General features: G+C 35.4%; 7 protein-coding genes and 2 pseudogenes across 9 annotated transcripts; all 9 read right to left on the reverse strand.

Annotated features, from left to right (window-relative positions):
- Positions 1-6: 6 nt before the first annotated feature.
- Positions 7-1,024, reverse strand: LOC148170049 (retinol dehydrogenase 11-like; annotated as a pseudogene). Its single transcript, XR_015770563.1, has 4 exons — positions 920-1,024; positions 547-876; positions 230-504; positions 7-183 (listed from the first exon to the last, which is right to left on the reverse strand). The product of XR_015770563.1 is annotated as a retinol dehydrogenase 11-like (transcript).
- Positions 1,025-1,340: 316 nt separating this feature from the next.
- Positions 1,341-2,594, reverse strand: LOC148170050 (retinol dehydrogenase 11-like). Its single transcript, XM_088043056.1, has 4 exons — positions 2,430-2,594; positions 2,051-2,380; positions 1,734-2,008; positions 1,341-1,684 (listed from the first exon to the last, which is right to left on the reverse strand). Exons 1-4 carry the CDS (start codon positions 2,497-2,499, stop codon positions 1,508-1,510), a joined length of 852 nt encoding a protein of 283 aa, XP_087899182.1. The 5' UTR covers positions 2,500-2,594; the 3' UTR covers positions 1,341-1,507.
- A 77-nt stretch (positions 2,595-2,671) lies between these two features.
- On the reverse strand, positions 2,672-4,192 carry LOC148170051 (retinol dehydrogenase 11-like). Its single transcript, XM_088043055.1, has 4 exons — positions 4,008-4,192; positions 3,252-3,581; positions 2,930-3,204; positions 2,672-2,877 (listed from the first exon to the last, which is right to left on the reverse strand). The coding sequence occupies exons 1-4, from the start codon at positions 4,075-4,077 to the stop codon at positions 2,689-2,691; spliced, it is 864 nt and encodes a 287-aa protein (XP_087899181.1). The 5' UTR covers positions 4,078-4,192; the 3' UTR covers positions 2,672-2,688.
- Positions 4,193-4,522: 330 nt separating this feature from the next.
- LOC148170052 (retinol dehydrogenase 11-like) lies at positions 4,523-5,761 on the reverse strand. Its single transcript, XM_088043840.1, has 5 exons — positions 5,693-5,761; positions 5,507-5,642; positions 5,100-5,429; positions 4,777-5,051; positions 4,523-4,727 (listed from the first exon to the last, which is right to left on the reverse strand). Exons 2-5 carry the CDS (start codon positions 5,574-5,576, stop codon positions 4,539-4,541), a joined length of 864 nt encoding a protein of 287 aa, XP_087899966.1. The 5' UTR covers positions 5,577-5,642; positions 5,693-5,761; the 3' UTR covers positions 4,523-4,538.
- A 57-nt stretch (positions 5,762-5,818) lies between these two features.
- LOC148170053 (retinol dehydrogenase 11-like) lies at positions 5,819-7,017 on the reverse strand. 2 transcript variants are annotated; one of them, XM_088043842.1, is made up of 5 exons: positions 6,808-7,017; positions 6,433-6,762; positions 6,290-6,391; positions 6,117-6,238; positions 5,819-6,070 (listed from the first exon to the last, which is right to left on the reverse strand). In XM_088043842.1, exons 1-5 carry the CDS (start codon positions 6,875-6,877, stop codon positions 5,885-5,887), a joined length of 810 nt encoding a protein of 269 aa, XP_087899968.1. In that variant the 5' UTR covers positions 6,878-7,017; the 3' UTR covers positions 5,819-5,884. The 2 variants fall into 2 exon arrangements, with proteins under 2 accessions (XP_087899968.1, XP_087899967.1); XM_088043841.1 differs by having other exon boundaries at positions 6,117-6,391.
- Positions 7,018-7,773: 756 nt separating this feature from the next.
- Positions 7,774-8,777, reverse strand: LOC148170054 (retinol dehydrogenase 11-like; annotated as a pseudogene).
- A 985-nt stretch (positions 8,778-9,762) lies between these two features.
- LOC148170055 (retinol dehydrogenase 11-like) lies at positions 9,763-11,076 on the reverse strand. The gene is made up of 4 exons (XM_088043368.1): positions 10,891-11,076; positions 10,512-10,841; positions 10,197-10,471; positions 9,763-10,149 (listed from the first exon to the last, which is right to left on the reverse strand). Exons 1-4 carry the CDS (start codon positions 10,958-10,960, stop codon positions 9,964-9,966), a joined length of 861 nt encoding a protein of 286 aa, XP_087899494.1. The 5' UTR covers positions 10,961-11,076; the 3' UTR covers positions 9,763-9,963.
- Positions 11,077-11,396: 320 nt separating this feature from the next.
- LOC148170056 (general odorant-binding protein 19d-like) lies at positions 11,397-12,150 on the reverse strand. Its single transcript, XM_088043679.1, has 6 exons — positions 12,094-12,150; positions 11,962-12,046; positions 11,830-11,918; positions 11,656-11,776; positions 11,537-11,607; positions 11,397-11,490 (listed from the first exon to the last, which is right to left on the reverse strand). The coding sequence occupies exons 1-6, from the start codon at positions 12,136-12,138 to the stop codon at positions 11,452-11,454; spliced, it is 450 nt and encodes a 149-aa protein (XP_087899805.1). The 5' UTR covers positions 12,139-12,150; the 3' UTR covers positions 11,397-11,451.
- A 528-nt stretch (positions 12,151-12,678) lies between these two features.
- LOC148170057 (general odorant-binding protein 19d-like) lies at positions 12,679-13,469 on the reverse strand. The gene is made up of 6 exons (XM_088043642.1): positions 13,392-13,469; positions 13,261-13,345; positions 13,122-13,210; positions 12,961-13,078; positions 12,843-12,913; positions 12,679-12,798 (listed from the first exon to the last, which is right to left on the reverse strand). The coding sequence occupies exons 1-6, from the start codon at positions 13,437-13,439 to the stop codon at positions 12,769-12,771; spliced, it is 441 nt and encodes a 146-aa protein (XP_087899768.1). The 5' UTR covers positions 13,440-13,469; the 3' UTR covers positions 12,679-12,768.
- Positions 13,470-16,178: the final 2,709 nt, after the last annotated feature.

Below are 16,178 nucleotides of genomic sequence, written 5' to 3' on the forward strand. Positions count from 1 at the left end.
TAATTTTTATTTTAAACCAACTGCTTTTTCCGAGATTTCCTACAACTTTTTCCGTTTTGCATCATCACGAGCTCCCCAATAAGGTTCAATTCTTTTGCACTCGTCAAAGTGCTCTCCACTGTACTCCTCAATCCCGTCTTCCAGTGCCGTATAAATAATAGTTTGGGCCCCTTCCTCAGATGTCTAAAATCAATTTAGGGTTTATAAAAAAACTTTTTTTCCCACTTACTCTGAACATTGTATCAATCAACCAATGAACGAAAGGAGAAAATCTCGTAAATTCAGTAGAAACCACCCCAGGATGAACAGAATACGTTGTTACTCCAGTCCCTTCAAGTCTTCTTCCTAGTTCTTGAGTGAAGTAGATTTGACACAGCTTGCTTCGGTAGTACAAGTACCAATCGCCGTACGAATTTAGTTTATCGAGATTTAGGTCGCGAATGAACATTGCTCCCAAGGAGGAAACATTGACGATGCGGCTGGGAGTACTTTTCTTCAAAAGATCTAGGAGAAAATTACTGACGACATTTGTTTTTTAATCTTTACCTAAAAGTAACCTGGTTAGAAGAAAATGTAAGAAATAATTAGACGCCATTTCCAACTGGAGTCCATCTTCGGTGATTTTGTCCGGAAGAAGAGCTGCCCCGGCGTTGTTAATCAACAAGTTTAATCTGTCTTCATTATCAATAATATCTTTAGCGAATGCTCGAACAGACGATAAAGAATCTAAGTTTACAAGTTTGAACACGACGTTTTCGTTGGAGGTAGCTTGAATGATTTTTTCACGAGCAGCTGAAGCCTTTTCTTGATTTCGACAAGCTAAGATGACACGACATCCACGTTTTGCAAATTCTAGAGCAGTTTCATAGCCGAGGCCTAGAATCGCAAACTGCTTTTTGATTATTTAGTATGAGCCTACCTGTGTTTGCTCCGGTGATGATGGCAGTTTTGCCAACCAAAGACTTTTTACTTTGGCAAAAGTTGACCATCTTGCGCGTGAACTTGTAATTGCAGTAGTTGTCACCATACTGACATTTTCTGCAACTTCGCATCGATTTATTAAACTTAAAACGGTTTGCCACGCGTTTTACTGTATCGATCGCGAAGTAATCATTTAAGTGTGAACAAACTACACGTAAATGGACACTTTTTTATGAAGATGATTTATTCATTTTACGATTCTGGGCTTCAATTAACTGTCTTTTACTCAAACTACTTTTTTCTCTCTTAACCTATTACAATACTAAATAAATAGAAGCTTCCTTCTGCTTCCACTGTAAAATGTTGAATTTCCAAAAATACTTTGTCGAAATTTCACTAGAATAATAAAATAAAATGTCTTCAGGCTCCAACAGTAATTTATTTCTAATGTCTTTGTTGATACAAGCTATTAAAGTTCAGTGTGGTAACAATAATCCTACTCATTCACAATTGTTTTTATTTGGTATTATTAGAAGCAAAAAAAACCTACATAATAATAAATTTTTGCAGTGCTTTTGCGTCATATTTATGATAATCCAACCGCCTTCTCCGAAATTTCCCACAACTTTTTTCTTTTTTTGTCATCCCTAGCTCCTCTGTAAGGTTCAACTCTTTCGCAATCGTCAAAATGCTCTCCACTGTATTTCTCAATACCGTCTTCCAGTGCCGCATAAATAACAGTTTGGGCTCCTTCATCTGGTGTCTGAAAAGAATTTCTGCGTATAAAATAACGCGATTATTTTTCTACTTACTCTGCACATTTTGTCAACCACCCAATGAAACACAGAAGAAAAGAGTGTAAAGTCTGTAGAAACCACCCCGGGATGAATAGAATACGCTGTAACTCCCGTTCCGTTAAGTCTTCGCGCCAGTTCTTGAGTAAAATAAATCTGACATAGTTTGCTCCTGAAGTACAAGTCCCATTCGGCGTGCGAGTTCAAATCATTGAGATTTAAATCGCCGATGAACATTGCTCCGATGGAGGAAACATTGACGATGCGGCTAGGAGCGCTTTTCTTCAAAAGATCTTCAAGGCAGATTATTGGTGTGACTTGTTATTTGTACTTACCTAAGAGTAGGTTGGTTAGAAGAAAGTGTGAGAAATAGTTGGCCGCCATTTCCAACTGGAGTCCATCTTCTGTGATTTTGTCCGGGAGAAGAGTGGCGCCCGCGTTGTTAATCAACAAGTCTAATCTGTCTTCAGTCTCAATGATATCTTTAGCGAATGCACGAACAGACGATAAAGAATCTAAATTTACAAGTTTGAACACGATGTTTTCGTTGGAGGTAGCTTCAATGATTTTTTCACGAGCAGCCGAAGCCTTCTGTTGGTTTCGACAGGCTAAAATGACACGACAGCCGCGTTTTGCAAATTCTAGTGCAGTTGCGTAGCCTATTCCTGCAAATATTACTGTTAAGTCCGTTTTCAATAATTCGTCTGCAGTTACCTGTGTTTGATCCGGTGATGATGGCAGTTTTGCCAACCAAAGACTTTTTACTTTTGCAAAAGTTAACCATTTTACTTGTACTGTGGTTCTCACCGTACTGATGAATGATGCACCTTTACATCGATTTATTAAAGTTAAAGGTTCGACACGCGTATTACTTTATCGATGTAGTAATAAATAATTCGCGGACAAGGTTAGTAATCAGATCAATTAACAGGGAGCAAATAACACGTAATCAACACTTGATTATGAAAATTATTTATTGATTATTCTCACTTAACCCAACTGTCTTTTTTGTTATCTCCCACAACTTCTTTCTCTTCTCGTCATCTCTAGCTGAGCAGTAGGGCTTAACTTTCTTACAATCTTCAAAATGTTGGCCACTGTCTCCTTCAATTCCTTCCTCAAGTGCTAAATAAATAGTTGTTTGGGCTCCCTCCTCTGGAGTCTACCGACAGAATTTGTTATTATTTTTGTGAGAATTGTTTATTTGAACCTACCCTGAATATTTTTGAAGCCACCCAACTTCCCACTGAAGAAAACCGCGTAAATTCAGTTGAAACCGCTCCAGGATGAAGAGAGTACGTCGTGACTCCCGTCCCTTCAAGTTGTTTTGCCAGTTCTTGCGTAAAATAAATTTGACATAATTTGCTTCTGCAGTACAACTTCCATCCCGCGTATTTATTCAACTCATCAAGATTTAGACTGGGAATCATAGCAGCCGCAAAGGAAGACACATTCACGATTCGGCTGGGCGCACTCTTCTTCAGAAGATCTTTATAAAATATTGTTAACATTTTGTGGAGGAGTTATTTTTCTTACCTAGTAGCAACATTGTCAGGAGGAACGGCGAGTAGTAATTGCATGCCATTTCTATCTGGAGTCCGTCTTCGGTGGTTGCATCGGGCAAATAAGCGGCTCCTGCGTTGTTGATTAGCAAGTCTAATCTATTTTCTGTGTCGAGAATGTCTTGAGCGAATGCACGAACAGACGACAAAGAATCCAAGTTTATGGATTTGATGACGATGTTTTCGTTTCCGGTGGTTTCCACGATTTTTTGGCGAGCCGCTGAGGCCTTTTCTTGGTTGCGGCAAGCCATTATTACGCGGCAACCGCGTTTCGCGAATTCTAGGGCTGTTTCATACCCAATTCCTGCAAATAACAGTTTTCAATAAATTGAAAATTCCGGAATAAATGTTTCATAAATTTAAAAAACTGAGTTTTTGGATTTGTGATATGTACGATCGAATTCTTAGCAAAAAAAGTCCGAGAAAACCTGTGACGAAAATTGTTGAGGATTTTTGAGATGAAGGTGATCAATTAATAGTAGTGGTAGTGGGAATATAATTTATGGCCACCCGTTGTTAAAACAAAAAAAAAACGTTGAATAATTTATTTGATTATATGACGTAATTTAAGATGCTAATTTATAATGCGTCTTGAAATTAGGAATTATTTAAATTGCCAAAAAGGTACAAATTTGTTTTACTCATTGGGAGTCACTTTGGTGTTAAACTGTTTAATTCTCTAATAAACGTTTCTATAATACAATGTGGAGCCTTATTACTGTGTTCGTACCTGTATTTGCTCCAGTGATAATGGCAGTTTTACCAATCAACGACTTTTTGCTTTTACTAAAGTTAACCATTTTAAACACTATACTTTAAGTGTAGCGCTGGTCAGAATATTGATATTTGAGGGAAACAATCAATACGTAAAACTCGACGCAACTTCTGTTCTGACATGCAACAATGTTATACCGGTTGTAATATCTACCTGCGTATTTATAAACAATTTGGAGACAAGGTCAGAATTGAATTAAATGGAAATCATTATGATGACATCGAGGTGAACATGTTATATTACTTATAGTACTGCAACTCATTCCTGATAATATAGTATCGGCTTTCTAGAAAAATTATGTTGTTGAAGGTGACGCATCAGAACAAAAATATCGTGTAGAAATTTTTAATTGTATTTGCTGCGACAAAAACCTGTTGCAATGATTTTTTTACTTTTTATTGTGGGTATAATTATAACAAGTTTAATATTTAGATCAATTAAAAGGAAGCAAATAATAAATAGTAGCCACATGATTATAATTATGATTTATTCATTGATTTCATTTAAACCAACTGTCTGTTTTGTTATCTCCCACAACTTCTTTCTCTTGTCGTCATCTCTGGCTCCGCAGTAAGGCTTCACTTTCTTACAATTTTCAAAATGTTGACCACTGTCCCCCTCAATTCCTTCTTCAAGGGCTAAATAAATAGTAGTTTGGGCTCCCTCCTCTGGAGTCTACCGACAGAATTTATTATTCTCGTGAAAACTGTCTATTTGAACCTACCTTGAATATTTTCGAAGCCACCCAACTTCCAACTGAAGAAAATCTCTGAAATTCAGTTGAAACCGCTCCTGGATGAAGAGAGTACGTTGTAACTCCCGTCCCTTCAAGTTTGTTTGCCAGTTCTTGAGTAAAATAGATTTGACATAACTTGCTTCTGCAGTATAAATACCATCCTCCGTATTTATTCAATTCATCGAGATTGAGATTGTGCATCATAGCAGCCGCATAGGAAGAAACGTTCACGATTCGGCTGGGCGCACTCTTCTTCAGAAGATCTTCATAAAAACGTACTTACATTTATGTGGAGGAATAATTTTTCTTACCCAATAATAACATTGTCAGGAGGAAAGGCGAGTAGTAATTACATGCCATTTCTATTTGGAGTCCGTCTTCAGTAGTTGCATCGGGTAAATAAGCTGCTCCTGCGTTGTTGATTAGCAAGTCTAATCTGTCTTCCGTGTCTAAAATGTCTTTAGCGAATGCTCGAACAGACGCCAAAGAATCCAAGTTTATGGATTTGACGACGATGTTTTCGTTCCCGGTGGTTTCTATGATTTTTTGGCGAGCCGCTAAGGCCTTTTCTTGGTTACGACAAGCCATTATTATGCGGCAACCACGTTTCGCGAATTCTAGGGCAGTTTCATAGCCAATTCCTGAGAATAAAAAGTTTAATAATGTCATTTGGGTGAATAATATCTTAGCTACAAATAATTTAGTACTCTGTGCATACCTGTATTTGCTCCAGTGATAATTGCGGTTTTCCCAACCAGAGACTTTTTGCTTTTACAAAAGGTTACCATTTTAAACACTATTTAACTGTAGCACCGATTAGAATATTGTTTGAGGTGAAAAATCGATGCCTGAAACTAGACGTAACTTTTGTAGTGACTACCAAGCTGACTGGTATAAAATCTACCTGCGCAGTTATAATAATTCGGGGACGAGGTCAGAATCAAACGAAGTGGAAATGAAATCATCATTGTCATGAGATAGGCTTTTAACAGAACTGCAACTCATTCTCGATAATAATATCTAATCAATGTTATCATTTTTTACACATTTATTCATACAAAATTACATTTTTTGTGGTACAAAATACAATAAGAAATCAGGACTTCTTCCGCAACCCTACCTTCTCCTCACTTATCTCCCACAGTTTCTTCCTTTTTTGATCATCCCGAGCCCCCCAATACGGACTAACTTTCCTGCAATCTTCAAAATGTTCGCCACTGTATTTTTCAATGCCATCTTCAAGCGCTGTATAAATAGTTGTTTGAACTCCCTCCTCCGGACTCTTGAATGATTCGTTATTTAAAACAATACTCTTCAAGGATACATACTCTGAAGAATTTTGAAGCAATCCAATTCAGAACTTTAGAAAACCGTTGGCCCTCAGTGTGGACCGCTCCCGGATGAATGGAATATGTAGTGACTCCGGTACCTTCGAGCTTTTTTGCTAACTCTTGCGTGAAGTAAATTTGACACAATTTGGTTCTGCTATACAAATACAAACCTCCGTAGTCCTCGAGTTTGTCAAGGTTCAGATTGAAAATCATCGAAGCTGCGGAGGAGGAAACGTTGACAATGCGACTGGGGGCGGTTTTCTTCAAAAGATCTCCAAGAAAGATATTTATTAACTCTATAATTGCGACTTACCTAGTAGTAACATGGTTAGAAGAAAATGCGAGTAATAATTGCATGCCATTTCTAGTTGGAGGCCATCTTCGGTGATTTTCTCCGGTAAAAAAGCAGCTCCTGCGTTGTTAATTAACAGGTCTAATCTATCTTCAGTGGCAATAAAATCGTTAGCAAAGGCTCTGACAGAAGACAGAGATTCTAGATCTAGAGATTTAATAATCACGTTTTGATTGCCGGTAGCTTGTATGATTTTTTCACGTGCTGCAGAAGCTTTTTCGTGGTTTCGACAAGCCATTATTACCCGGCAACCACGTTTTGAGAATTCTAATGCCGTTTCGTAGCCAATTCCTGTAAGATTTATTTAGACGGTTTTAGTTAATTGTTGATAAATACCTGTGTTGGATCCGGTGACAATTGCAGTTTTGCCAACCAAAGTTTTTTTACTTCTACAGTAGTTCACCATGTTTACCAACACACACAAGCACAGAATAAATCAGGCAATGGAGTAGTCTAGTGTGAGAATTTCAGAATGGTAATAATAAGGTTGATTTCGAGGCCACTTAAGTGAATGGTGATCATCGGAAATGTGTCAACTCATTCCACTTGAGGCGTGCGCGTAAAGAAGTTGTTTGGAAAACATTTAAGGTTTGTAATTAGACTTTTGAAAAATAATTAAATGAGTAAAAATTAGTAGATTTTAAATTTAACTTTAAATTAAAATTTAAATTTAACACTGCAATATTCGAAATGCTCTTCACAACTACAGACTTACCTGTTTTGTTTCTTAATCATTTTTATCTAATGGTTAAATTAAAAACTTGATCTACTTTCAATATCTTACGAAGAAAACTTGTTTTAGGAGCCTAGCCTAAATGAATTTCTATTTCTAAAATGATTTAAACGCCAAAATTTTTTGAGCATTGAGGGTTGAAAAATTATTAACTCATACACTAAATTGTTTGATAAATTTATTGATAAATATTTTATTTATATTTCGGCCTCGTCTCAAAAATAATAACATGTAGTACCTTTGTGTACGGCGCCGAACGCACACTTTTTAAAGCTAGAGAAAAAATAAAATCCCTAACTCCCCATTCCACGCCACGTCTGCAGCGGTGCTTCATTCTTTGTTATTGTGCCGAACTGCACGTACGGTTTCTCAAAACACTGTTCTTTTTGTCATTAAATTGTGAAAAATTCAGAAGAACTCTCATCAAAACTAAAAAGACGTTGCTCCTGTTCAAATCAAGGTATTCAAACTCTTCTAACTCTTCTCTGAATAATCAGAAACAATGAAAACAATCCAATGGAACTGGTATAACGCCGAAATTAATAAAATTGTAATTTTTTTCAAAACGTTCAAAGTCGTGTCTTTTCCCGCAATCCCACTCTCTCTTCGCTTAACTCCCACAGTTCCATCCCCTTTTGATCATCTTGAGCCCCCCAGTAAGGTTTGACTTTCCGGCAATTTTCAAAGTGGCCACCACTGTATTTTTCAATGTCTTCTTCTATTGCAGCATATACTGTTGTTTGGGCCCCTTTTTCCGCAGATTACAATAAATAAATTATGTGCGGACAAAACAATTCACTTCAAATTTAATACATACAATGAATAACTTTGAAGCAAATCATCTAACAACTTTAGAAAAGCGATAAGCATCAGTGTAAATAATCCCAGGATGAAGAGAATATGACGTAACTCCGGTACCTTCAAGTCTCTTTGCTAGTTCTTGCGTGAAATAAATATATTTGGCACAGTTTGGTTCTACAATACAAGAACCATTTTCCATATTGTTTGAGTTTGTTAAGGTTTAAATTCCAAATGCACAAAGCGGCGGAGGAGGAAACGTTGACGATGCGACTGGGTGCGCTTTGCTTCAAAAGATCTTAAGAAAATGTATTGTTAATTCTGCTCGTAAGACTTACCCAATAGTAAAATGGTTAGAAGAAAATGTGAGTAATAATTGATCGCCATTTCAAGTTGAAGGCCATCTTCGGTGATTTTATTGGGCAAACAAACAGCTCCTGCATTGTTAATCAACAGGTCTAATCTACCTTCAGTGTTAATGAAATCGTTGGCGAAGTCCCTGACAGAAGACAGAGATTCTAGGTCGAGCGATTTAATAATCACGTTTTGGTTGCCGGTAGCTTGTACGATTTTTTCACGTGCTGCTGACGCTTTTTCGTGGTTTCAACAAGCCATTATTACCCGGCAGCCACGTTTTGCAAATTCTAATGCCGTTTCGTAGCCAATTCCTATAAGATATAGACAGGTTTAAACCTCATTTTTCCTGCAGAGATTTTTTATAGCTCCAAAAAATATGCGAGTTACGCAATGCCGAGTTTTTTAATTGTAGGAGCATCAGCAATTAACTTATTTCTAGTGCAAAGTAGCAGGTATTTTGTTATAGCTTCTGTCTTAATTTGCGATTAGTAAAAAACTTGACAGGTAACTTATATCTTTCCAATGGTGTTGATTTTTAAAATTGCTACTTTTTGAGTTGATCAATTCTTTGCAGGAAAAATGACGTATAGTTAATTGTTGATAAATACCTGTATTAGATCCGGTGATAATTGCAGTTTTTCCAACCAAAGTTCTTTTACTTCGACAGTAGTTCACCATATTTACCAATACACAAGAAACGTACGCAAAGGAATCGATTAATGCTGTGCTGTAGTGTGAGAAATTTTGGGTTCCACTATTTCATTGTAATTATAGATATACCAAGAAAACTGGCCCGAAGGTTATCATTACTACTAAATTGTAGTGTGAAGAAGAAGGCCAGAAAGTTGAGGTGAGGTCGAGAAAATTCAGGGAATGAATATCATCATTTACAATAATTGTTGAATAAAATCTTTTAGACTAAAACCAATAAAACTCCTTCCATCCCACTAAATAATATTTAGCTTAATGTAGTCAACCCAAAATTCGCTTTTCTCTTCGACTTATACAAGAAAATTTTAATTTTTTCGTTCGGACGCAGACGACTTGATGACTGTTTTTAAACTAGTACTGAAAAAAATTTGGAATCCTTTAAACGCTCGTTCACACATGTTAAAGAGCTAAAGCGTTTTTTTCTTCATATGTCTTGTTCCAATTTTTTATCTAATCTTTATGTGAAGTCCTCTTAGTCCTCATTTATTTTAAATATCGCATTTCAATACATAAATCCTTTCAAATTTGTCATAGAGCTCCACATTTTTCACAAATTATGACCTTGAAATGCGGTATTCAAAATAAATGAAATATTAACGAGTATATAAATAAGTAATAAATAAATATTTACGAGTATATCGGGAAAATGAGCAAGGAAGGACACTATAGATTTTATGAAAAATGTAAATAAGTTATGTACTGTTACTGTTAGATAAATAAATTAAAAACTCTGCTAAGCATAAATTGCAGGCCAATTTTGACCACGTCAAATGGGCGGCGTAACGAAGAAAAGTAAAATATGTTTTTAACTGACTTATCTAAACGATATATTTTTCCATATGTACATCATAAATTAAATTATATAAAAAACGTAAACTGTCTTCTTTCCAAAATTACGACTTTTCTCGCAAGCCCACTTTCTCCTCACTGATCTCCCACAGTTTCTTCCTTTTTTCATCATCTTGAGCGCCCCAGTAAGGTCTGACTTTCTGGCAATCTACAAAGTGTTCACCACTGTATTCTTCAATACCATCTTCTAACGCTGCATAAATAATTGTTTGGGCTCCTTCTTCAGGGCTCTAAAATCATTCGTACAAAACAATTCACATTTAGTGGAGGTACGCACTCTGAAGAACTTTGAGGCAATCCAATTACCGACTCTAGAAAACCGTTGAGCCTCAGTGTGAACCGCTCCCGGATGAATGGAATATGTAGTAACTCCGGTACCTTGCAGCCTTTTTGCTAATTCTTGCGTGAAGTAGATTTGGCACAGTTTAGTTCTACAGTACAACAAAAAACCTCCGTACTCATCCAGTTTGTCTAAATTTAGACTGAAAATGAACGAAGCGACGTAGGAGGAAACATTGACGATGCGGCTAGGTGCGCTTTTCTTCAAAAGATCTTTAACAAACATCAATGATTTTCTGTCAGTGTGACTTACCTAGCAGTAAAATGGTCAGAAGAAAATGCGAGTAATAATTGCAGGCCATTTCCAGTTGAAGGCCATCCTCGGTGATCTTCTCCGGTAAATAAAGAGCTCCTGCGTTGTTAATTAACAGATCTAGTCTATCTTCACTGTCAATGATGTCTTTAACGAAGGCTCTAACAGAAGACAGAGATTCCAGATCTAGAGATTTAATAATCACGTTTTGGTTTCCGGTAGCTTGCACGATTTTGTCACGTGCGGCTGAAGCTTTTTCGTGGTTTCGACAAGCCATTATTACGCGGCAACCGCGTTTTGCGAAATCTAATGCGGTTGCATAGCCAAGTCCTGAAGATATTTTTAAACATTATGGATTTAATCGATTCTTTGTAAATACCTGTGTTCGATCCGGTGATGATGGCGGTTTTTCCAACCAAAGTCTTTTGACTTTTACAGTAGATCACCATTTTGTTTACTAACAATTGACACACTGCACTGTCAGAAATTGTGTCAACACGCTGCTGCAGTGCATTGAGGACCACAACGTGGGAGAGAATTGCAATGAAAATAGTATCGTCGCGAGCAAGGCCGCTTATCATTGTAAGTGGGGATCTTCACAAAGTTTGTTTAATACGATTTACGATGTGGCAACTCTTGTGAAAAACACACGTCATATATTATTGGTTGTTTTCGAAACACTTTTAGATCTTTAAAATTGTGTTTACATCTTTGAAAAAAATAAACAAATGGTTTAAAATTATCTAAATATAAAACGAATGAAAATAAATACCACCTTGATCATGCCTTTAGTTCCTAGATTTTTTTGATTTTCTTAGATTCTTTACGTCCTCTGGTCTTTAGAATTTCAATCTTCCAAAGATTAAAAAGACACTAGTTGCGCTGAATTCTTTATTAAAATCGTGCAAGTATAAAAGTATGTATAACTAAAGTGTCCCTCCTAGTCCAGCTCGACGAACAACAGTTGATCCAAACCAATCTACAAGAAATTCGTTAAAACCGATCTTCCTTCAACTCGACCTTACATTGCGTCCTTCGGTAACACCACACTCTGCCAGATTCGCTGCATAAATACAAGGATCATTATCCACGGGGGCTAAAAAATGACATCAGATTTCAAATCCCTAAATCTGGTAACACTCACTCTTTCCTTCGCATATCTTAAACACCTCCAAAGTCTTATCATAAACATCCTTATTCCTATCCTTCAAAGGCTCCAAGGATTTCAGAGCTCCTTCCTTATTTATCGTTCCATTCTCGTTTTGCTAAAACAACAAAACAGGTGACACGGAAAATTTGGTTACGAGGATTGACTTACGAGGTGGAAATGTTTGTGGAAACAGAAGATTAAACATTTACCTTCATGGCTCTCGGGAACTTTGTGAGATACGAGGCTTTCGATGTCGTCTAAATATTTTATTAGGCGGTATTTTATTGTTTAGTTTCTTACCTGAAGTTGCTGATACTTCATTGATGCATTCTTCCGCGGAGTTTTTCAGTTGCTTCATGAATTTTTCCACGAGTTCTCTTTCCAACTAAATGAGGTTTTTGTAAAATGTGTGAATTTTGGAGAGTTACTTACAGCGTTGGCGAAGATGAAACAAGAGATGAGGACGAGGATTTTCATTTTTATTGTTTGTGACTGACGAACTGTTGACAATTTGCTCATTTCCTTCTTTTATAGTAATTTCTTTATTGTTTCGAGGTCAGGTTGGGTACCATTTGAAAATTGATTATGAAACGACAGGTAAATAATAGTCTTTATTTCCTAAATCATCATGTGTGCTTCTTACTCAATTTACCTACCTACTTAAAGTAGAGTATTAAATGTTACTTCTAGGCAAGGGTATGTGGCATGCGGGAAAATCATTAAAAACGTCTTTAAAAAACAAGGTAGAATCTTACAAATTTAGCTGTTTACCCAAAAGTAAACAACCGAAAAAGGCTTAAAAATTATAAAAAAAACATTAATTTTTATGCAACCCAAAAATACCCAAACATCTAGACTACCAAAAATTGGGCTCACGAAAAAACCGTTAAAATCTCCCAATGCAAAATTATCTCAAGAACACTCTATTCTATTTCTGTACCAGAACATTTGGCGTCTTTTTGGTGGTCCACAGATATTGGGTACTTTTAGGTGGATAAAAAAAGAAATAATCAAAAGTTTCTCATATGCTCATTTAATTACTATTAAACTAATAACAACTAATTTATTTAAATGGAATTCCATTTGGTGAATATGCCGTTTTCGCCTTTATTCTATCAGTAGTTCGTGAACTCCTTCCTGAAACCGTCAATGAAATAATTAAATTTTCTTAGAAACTTTACCTCTTTGGCTTTGGCCAAAAAACAAATTGATAGCGCGGCAGCATACTTGCATGGGTCAGGGTCAATTGGTGCTAAAAATCAAAATAAACAAAAACTCCGAAAATAAGTTGAATAATACTGTCGATGCAATGATCCAACGCTTTAACTACTCTGTTATAGAAGTCAATGTCAACATCTTTTACAATTTCAAGCGTGTCCAATGCACCCTGTCTATTAATAGAGCCGTCGGGGTTTTGCTAAAACGCTTTTTATAAACATTGAAACTCTTTGAAACATTACCATATTAAATTTCTTGTGGGTACAGAAAAGTAGACACCTCCCTTCATGAGTTTCCGGTATTTTCAAATCGATGATGGTTTCCAAATCGCCTGAGATTTTCAAACAGAATTGGGCGAAAGTACGAATACCAATAACTTACTCATTTGTGCGTGTTCTTCCACGACGCAGTCTTCAGCGATTTTCCGGACTCTGGCTCGAGTTTGCTTGATGAACTCTTCGTCAATCTGTTTCAAATTAGCAAAAAATTGAGTCTCAGCGATGGATTCTTACCGCGTTGACACCTAAGATAACAGCTACGAAAAGTAGATAAAACTTCATTTTAAGGGAATATTGATTTTCGTGCCAGAGTTTCTTTTATATGAGAAACTGAATTGTCTGGGTGGAAACGTGGTAATTAAAAAATTAATTATAGCTCGTATTTCCGTCCATGAATTAACTCGTCTCTTCGTAATTGTATTTAATTAATTCTGCAGAAAATTTCATGTTGCACTTCGAGATGTTTTCAAGGAAAAGAGAATTATGAAGAGTTTAGACTAATTCTAAAGGGGTTGTAAACGATGTAAAGTGAGCTAGGTAATAGAATATTCAATGTTTGAAGTAGAAACACAATTAAGACAGACAAAAATAAAATTTTTAGTTGATTTTAATATCTTTTATAAAACATCAAATGCGATTTTTCTTTTGTTTTAATCTTAATTAAATTTATTGTATTATTATAAATAAATATTATTTCTATTTTTATACAATTGATTGTTACAGTTTCGAAATATTGTATCTACAGTTTTATCTATTTACCTATTTCTAAAAACCGAGATGACCAACGCCGAGCTAAAAATAAATAAATAGATATAGTAAAGTTTCATCCTTAGGTACACACGTACAACTTACTTTTACTTTTTCCTTATAAAAACATGTAAACAAATTTGCCGCGGTTGTGCAAGGATCAGTACCTGGAAGAGCTGAAAAAATTCATAATTATGTGTTTAAAACATTAAATCTCTGGTAACAAGTCAATTACTTGATAGACAATTCTCGTACACCGTGTGCATTTTTGTGTACATATCCAGATCCAACTCTTTAAGTGACTCTAAATATTCAAAGATTCCAGAAATGGTGTAACTACCTTTATCATTTTGCTAAAAAGGAAGAAAAGAAGATCATAAAATTTTGTAACTCAAGAACTCACAATCTTGTATATCTTATAGAGGCAGAAAATTACACATTTACCATCCTGCGTAGATGGTATCTTATGGGCAAAAATATCAGCTACATCATCTTGAAAAATACTTTTAAAATTTTATAGTGTCGAAACTAAAAAGCTTTACTTGAACTCGCAGAAACTTCTTTGGCGCACGTTTCTATGTCAATCTTTGCTTTGCTTGTTAGTTGTTGACCAAGTTCTTCGTTGACCTAATAAGAGTGTTTGAAAAGATTTGTTATATTGAACTACTAATCTTACCGCATGTACTGTGGCGACCACAAGCACTAAACCAAGGAACGTCTTCATTTTGACTATTGGTACCAATTGTTGCTGGTAATGTTTAAATAAACATAATACGTTTTTCCGCATCACTAAAGACACGTGGCCACGTGCAGATGCAGATAACTAGAATTATGTATTGGCACTACATTTTTAAACGGCAGCGGTATAATTGTCGTAAACCAATTAATAAGATTTTTGGTTTTAATTCAATGGAGCGATATATTTTCAAACAGGATTAATGAAACTCAAAAACTACATAAATATGTAAAAATATGTGAAAATTTTTAAATTATAAAATTATAAATGACCAAAAGAAATACCAAAACAAGAAAAAGTCAAGTTTTTAATTGTTCAAAAAGTTTTTTGATTTGGAAAGTAGAGAAAGGAAATCAGGAAATAAAAAAATAGATATCGTCGTTTTAATCTTAATTAAAATGTTTGTATTTTTATAAATATTAGGAGTGTTTGTTACACAACGTAAATGTTACAGTTCTAAATAGCATTCCTATAATATGTATTTATTTACCTAGTTTTAAAAACCGATATGGCCAATGCCAAACTAAAAATAAATAAAAAGGTATGGTCAAGTCTTATTCTTATACAGGTACCACTTACTTTTTCTTTCTCTTTAAAAAAACATGCAAACAAATTTCCCGCGGTTGTGCAAGGATCGGTACTTTGAGGAGCTGAAAATGCATATTAAGTTTAAAACATTAGACCACAGAGAAATCAATTACTTGATGCACAATTTTCGTACACCACAGAAGCTTTTGTATACATATCCATATCGACATCTTTAAATTGCTGCATTTTTTCTAAAATTTTAGAAACGGTGTAACTACCTTCATCATTTTGCTAGAAAAGCAGATATAAAAAATTAGTAAATTTGATAACAAAAACTAACAATTTTGTATATTTTGTAGAAACAGAATAAGGCACATTTGCCATTCTGGGTCGATGGAACCTTATGGGCAAAAATATCAGCCACATCACCTTTAAAAATATTTTTAAAATATTATAGTGTGGAAACTAAAAAAATTTACTTGAACTCGCAGAAGCTTCGTAGGCGCACGCTTGAATTTCAAGCTTAGCTTTGTTTGTTATTTGTTGACCAAGTTCTTCGTTTACCTAATAACAGTGTTTCAGGAGATTTGTTGTATTGAACTCCAAAAAATTTTTACCGCATAGACTGTGGTGACCACAAACACTAAACCAAGGAACGTCTTCATTTTGACAAATGGCACCAACTGTTGATGGCAGTGTTTAAATAAGCGCAATGCGTTTTCCGCTTCACTAAAGACACGTGGCCACGTGCAGACACAATTTTAATGCAAATAAATAGAATTATGTATCGACACTACTTTTTTTAGATATTAAAGGAGTAATTGTCGTAAACCACTAATTAATTAATATTTATTGGTTTTAATTTCATGAAGTGACATAATATGTTTTAAATAGAAACTTTTACAAAATTTTCGGTTTCAATTCTGTGAACATAGCACAGCTTGACTTTTTTCCGACATTTTTTAAATATTTCTAACACAAAAGCATTTCAGAGATCAGATTAGGTTTTT

This window comes from Gnatocerus cornutus, chromosome 8, assembly GCF_029298725.1.
Source record: "Gnatocerus cornutus isolate USDA-ARS CGAHR chromosome 8, icGnaCorn1.1, whole genome shotgun sequence".
NCBI classification, from domain to species: Eukaryota; Metazoa; Arthropoda; class Insecta; order Coleoptera; family Tenebrionidae; genus Gnatocerus; species Gnatocerus cornutus.

Coding starts and splice junctions, on each gene's coding strand:
- LOC148170056 (XM_088043679.1), bottom strand. CDS start 12,138: ATGAAAATCCTCGTCCTCATCTCTTGTTTCATCTTCGCCAACGCT. Junction 11,777..11,829: donor TCCACAAACATTTCCACCTC/GTAAGTCAATCC, acceptor TTGTTGTTTTAG/CAAAACGAGAATGGAACGAT. Junction 11,608..11,655: donor TAAGATATGCGAAGGAAAGA/GTGAGTGTTACC, acceptor GTCATTTTTTAG/CCCCCGTGGATAATGATCCT.
- LOC148170052 (XM_088043840.1), bottom strand. CDS start 5,576: ATGGTAACCTTTTGTAAAAGCAAAAAGTCTCTGGTTGGGAAAACCGCA. Junction 5,430..5,506: donor TATCACTGGAGCAAATACAG/GTATGCACAGAG, acceptor TTTTATTCTCAG/GAATTGGCTATGAAACTGCC. Junction 4,728..4,776: donor TGGCTTCGAAAATATTCAAG/GTAGGTTCAAAT, acceptor TTCTGTCGGTAG/ACTCCAGAGGAGGGAGCCCA.
- LOC148170050 (XM_088043056.1), bottom strand. CDS start 2,499: ATGGTTAACTTTTGCAAAAGTAAAAAGTCTTTGGTTGGCAAAACTGCC. Junction 2,381..2,429: donor CATCACCGGATCAAACACAG/GTAACTGCAGAC, acceptor TAATATTTGCAG/GAATAGGCTACGCAACTGCA. Junction 1,685..1,733: donor TGGTTGACAAAATGTGCAGA/GTAAGTAGAAAA, acceptor AATTCTTTTCAG/ACACCAGATGAAGGAGCCCA.
- LOC148170055 (XM_088043368.1), bottom strand. CDS start 10,960: ATGGTGATCTACTGTAAAAGTCAAAAGACTTTGGTTGGAAAAACCGCC. Junction 10,472..10,511: donor TCTGACCATTTTACTGCTAG/GTAAGTCACACT, acceptor TGTTTGTTAAAG/ATCTTTTGAAGAAAAGCGCA. Junction 10,150..10,196: donor TTGCCTCAAAGTTCTTCAGA/GTGCGTACCTCC, acceptor GAATGATTTTAG/AGCCCTGAAGAAGGAGCCCA.
- LOC148170051 (XM_088043055.1), bottom strand. CDS start 4,077: ATGGTTAACTTTAGTAAAAGCAAAAAGTCGTTGATTGGTAAAACTGCC. Junction 3,205..3,251: donor CCTGACAATGTTGCTACTAG/GTAAGAAAAATA, acceptor TATTTTATAAAG/ATCTTCTGAAGAAGAGTGCG. Junction 2,878..2,929: donor TGGCTTCAAAAATATTCAGG/GTAGGTTCAAAT, acceptor TTCTGTCGGTAG/ACTCCAGAGGAGGGAGCCCA.
- LOC148170053 (XM_088043841.1), bottom strand. CDS start 6,877: ATGGTGAACTACTGTAGAAGTAAAAAAACTTTGGTTGGCAAAACTGCA. Junction 6,392..6,432: donor TCTAACCATGTTACTACTAG/GTAAGTCGCAAT, acceptor TCTTTCTTGGAG/ATCTTTTGAAGAAAACCGCC. Junction 6,071..6,116: donor TTGCTTCAAAATTCTTCAGA/GTATGTATCCTT, acceptor GAATCATTCAAG/AGTCCGGAGGAGGGAGTTCA.
- LOC148170057 (XM_088043642.1), bottom strand. CDS start 13,439: ATGAAGTTTTATCTACTTTTCGTAGCTGTTATCTTAGGTGTCAACGCG. Junction 13,346..13,391: donor TTATCTTAGGTGTCAACGCG/GTAAGAATCCAT, acceptor AATTTGAAACAG/ATTGACGAAGAGTTCATCAA. Junction 13,211..13,260: donor GGAAGAACACGCACAAATGA/GTAAGTTATTGG, acceptor TGAAAATCTCAG/GCGATTTGGAAACCATCATC.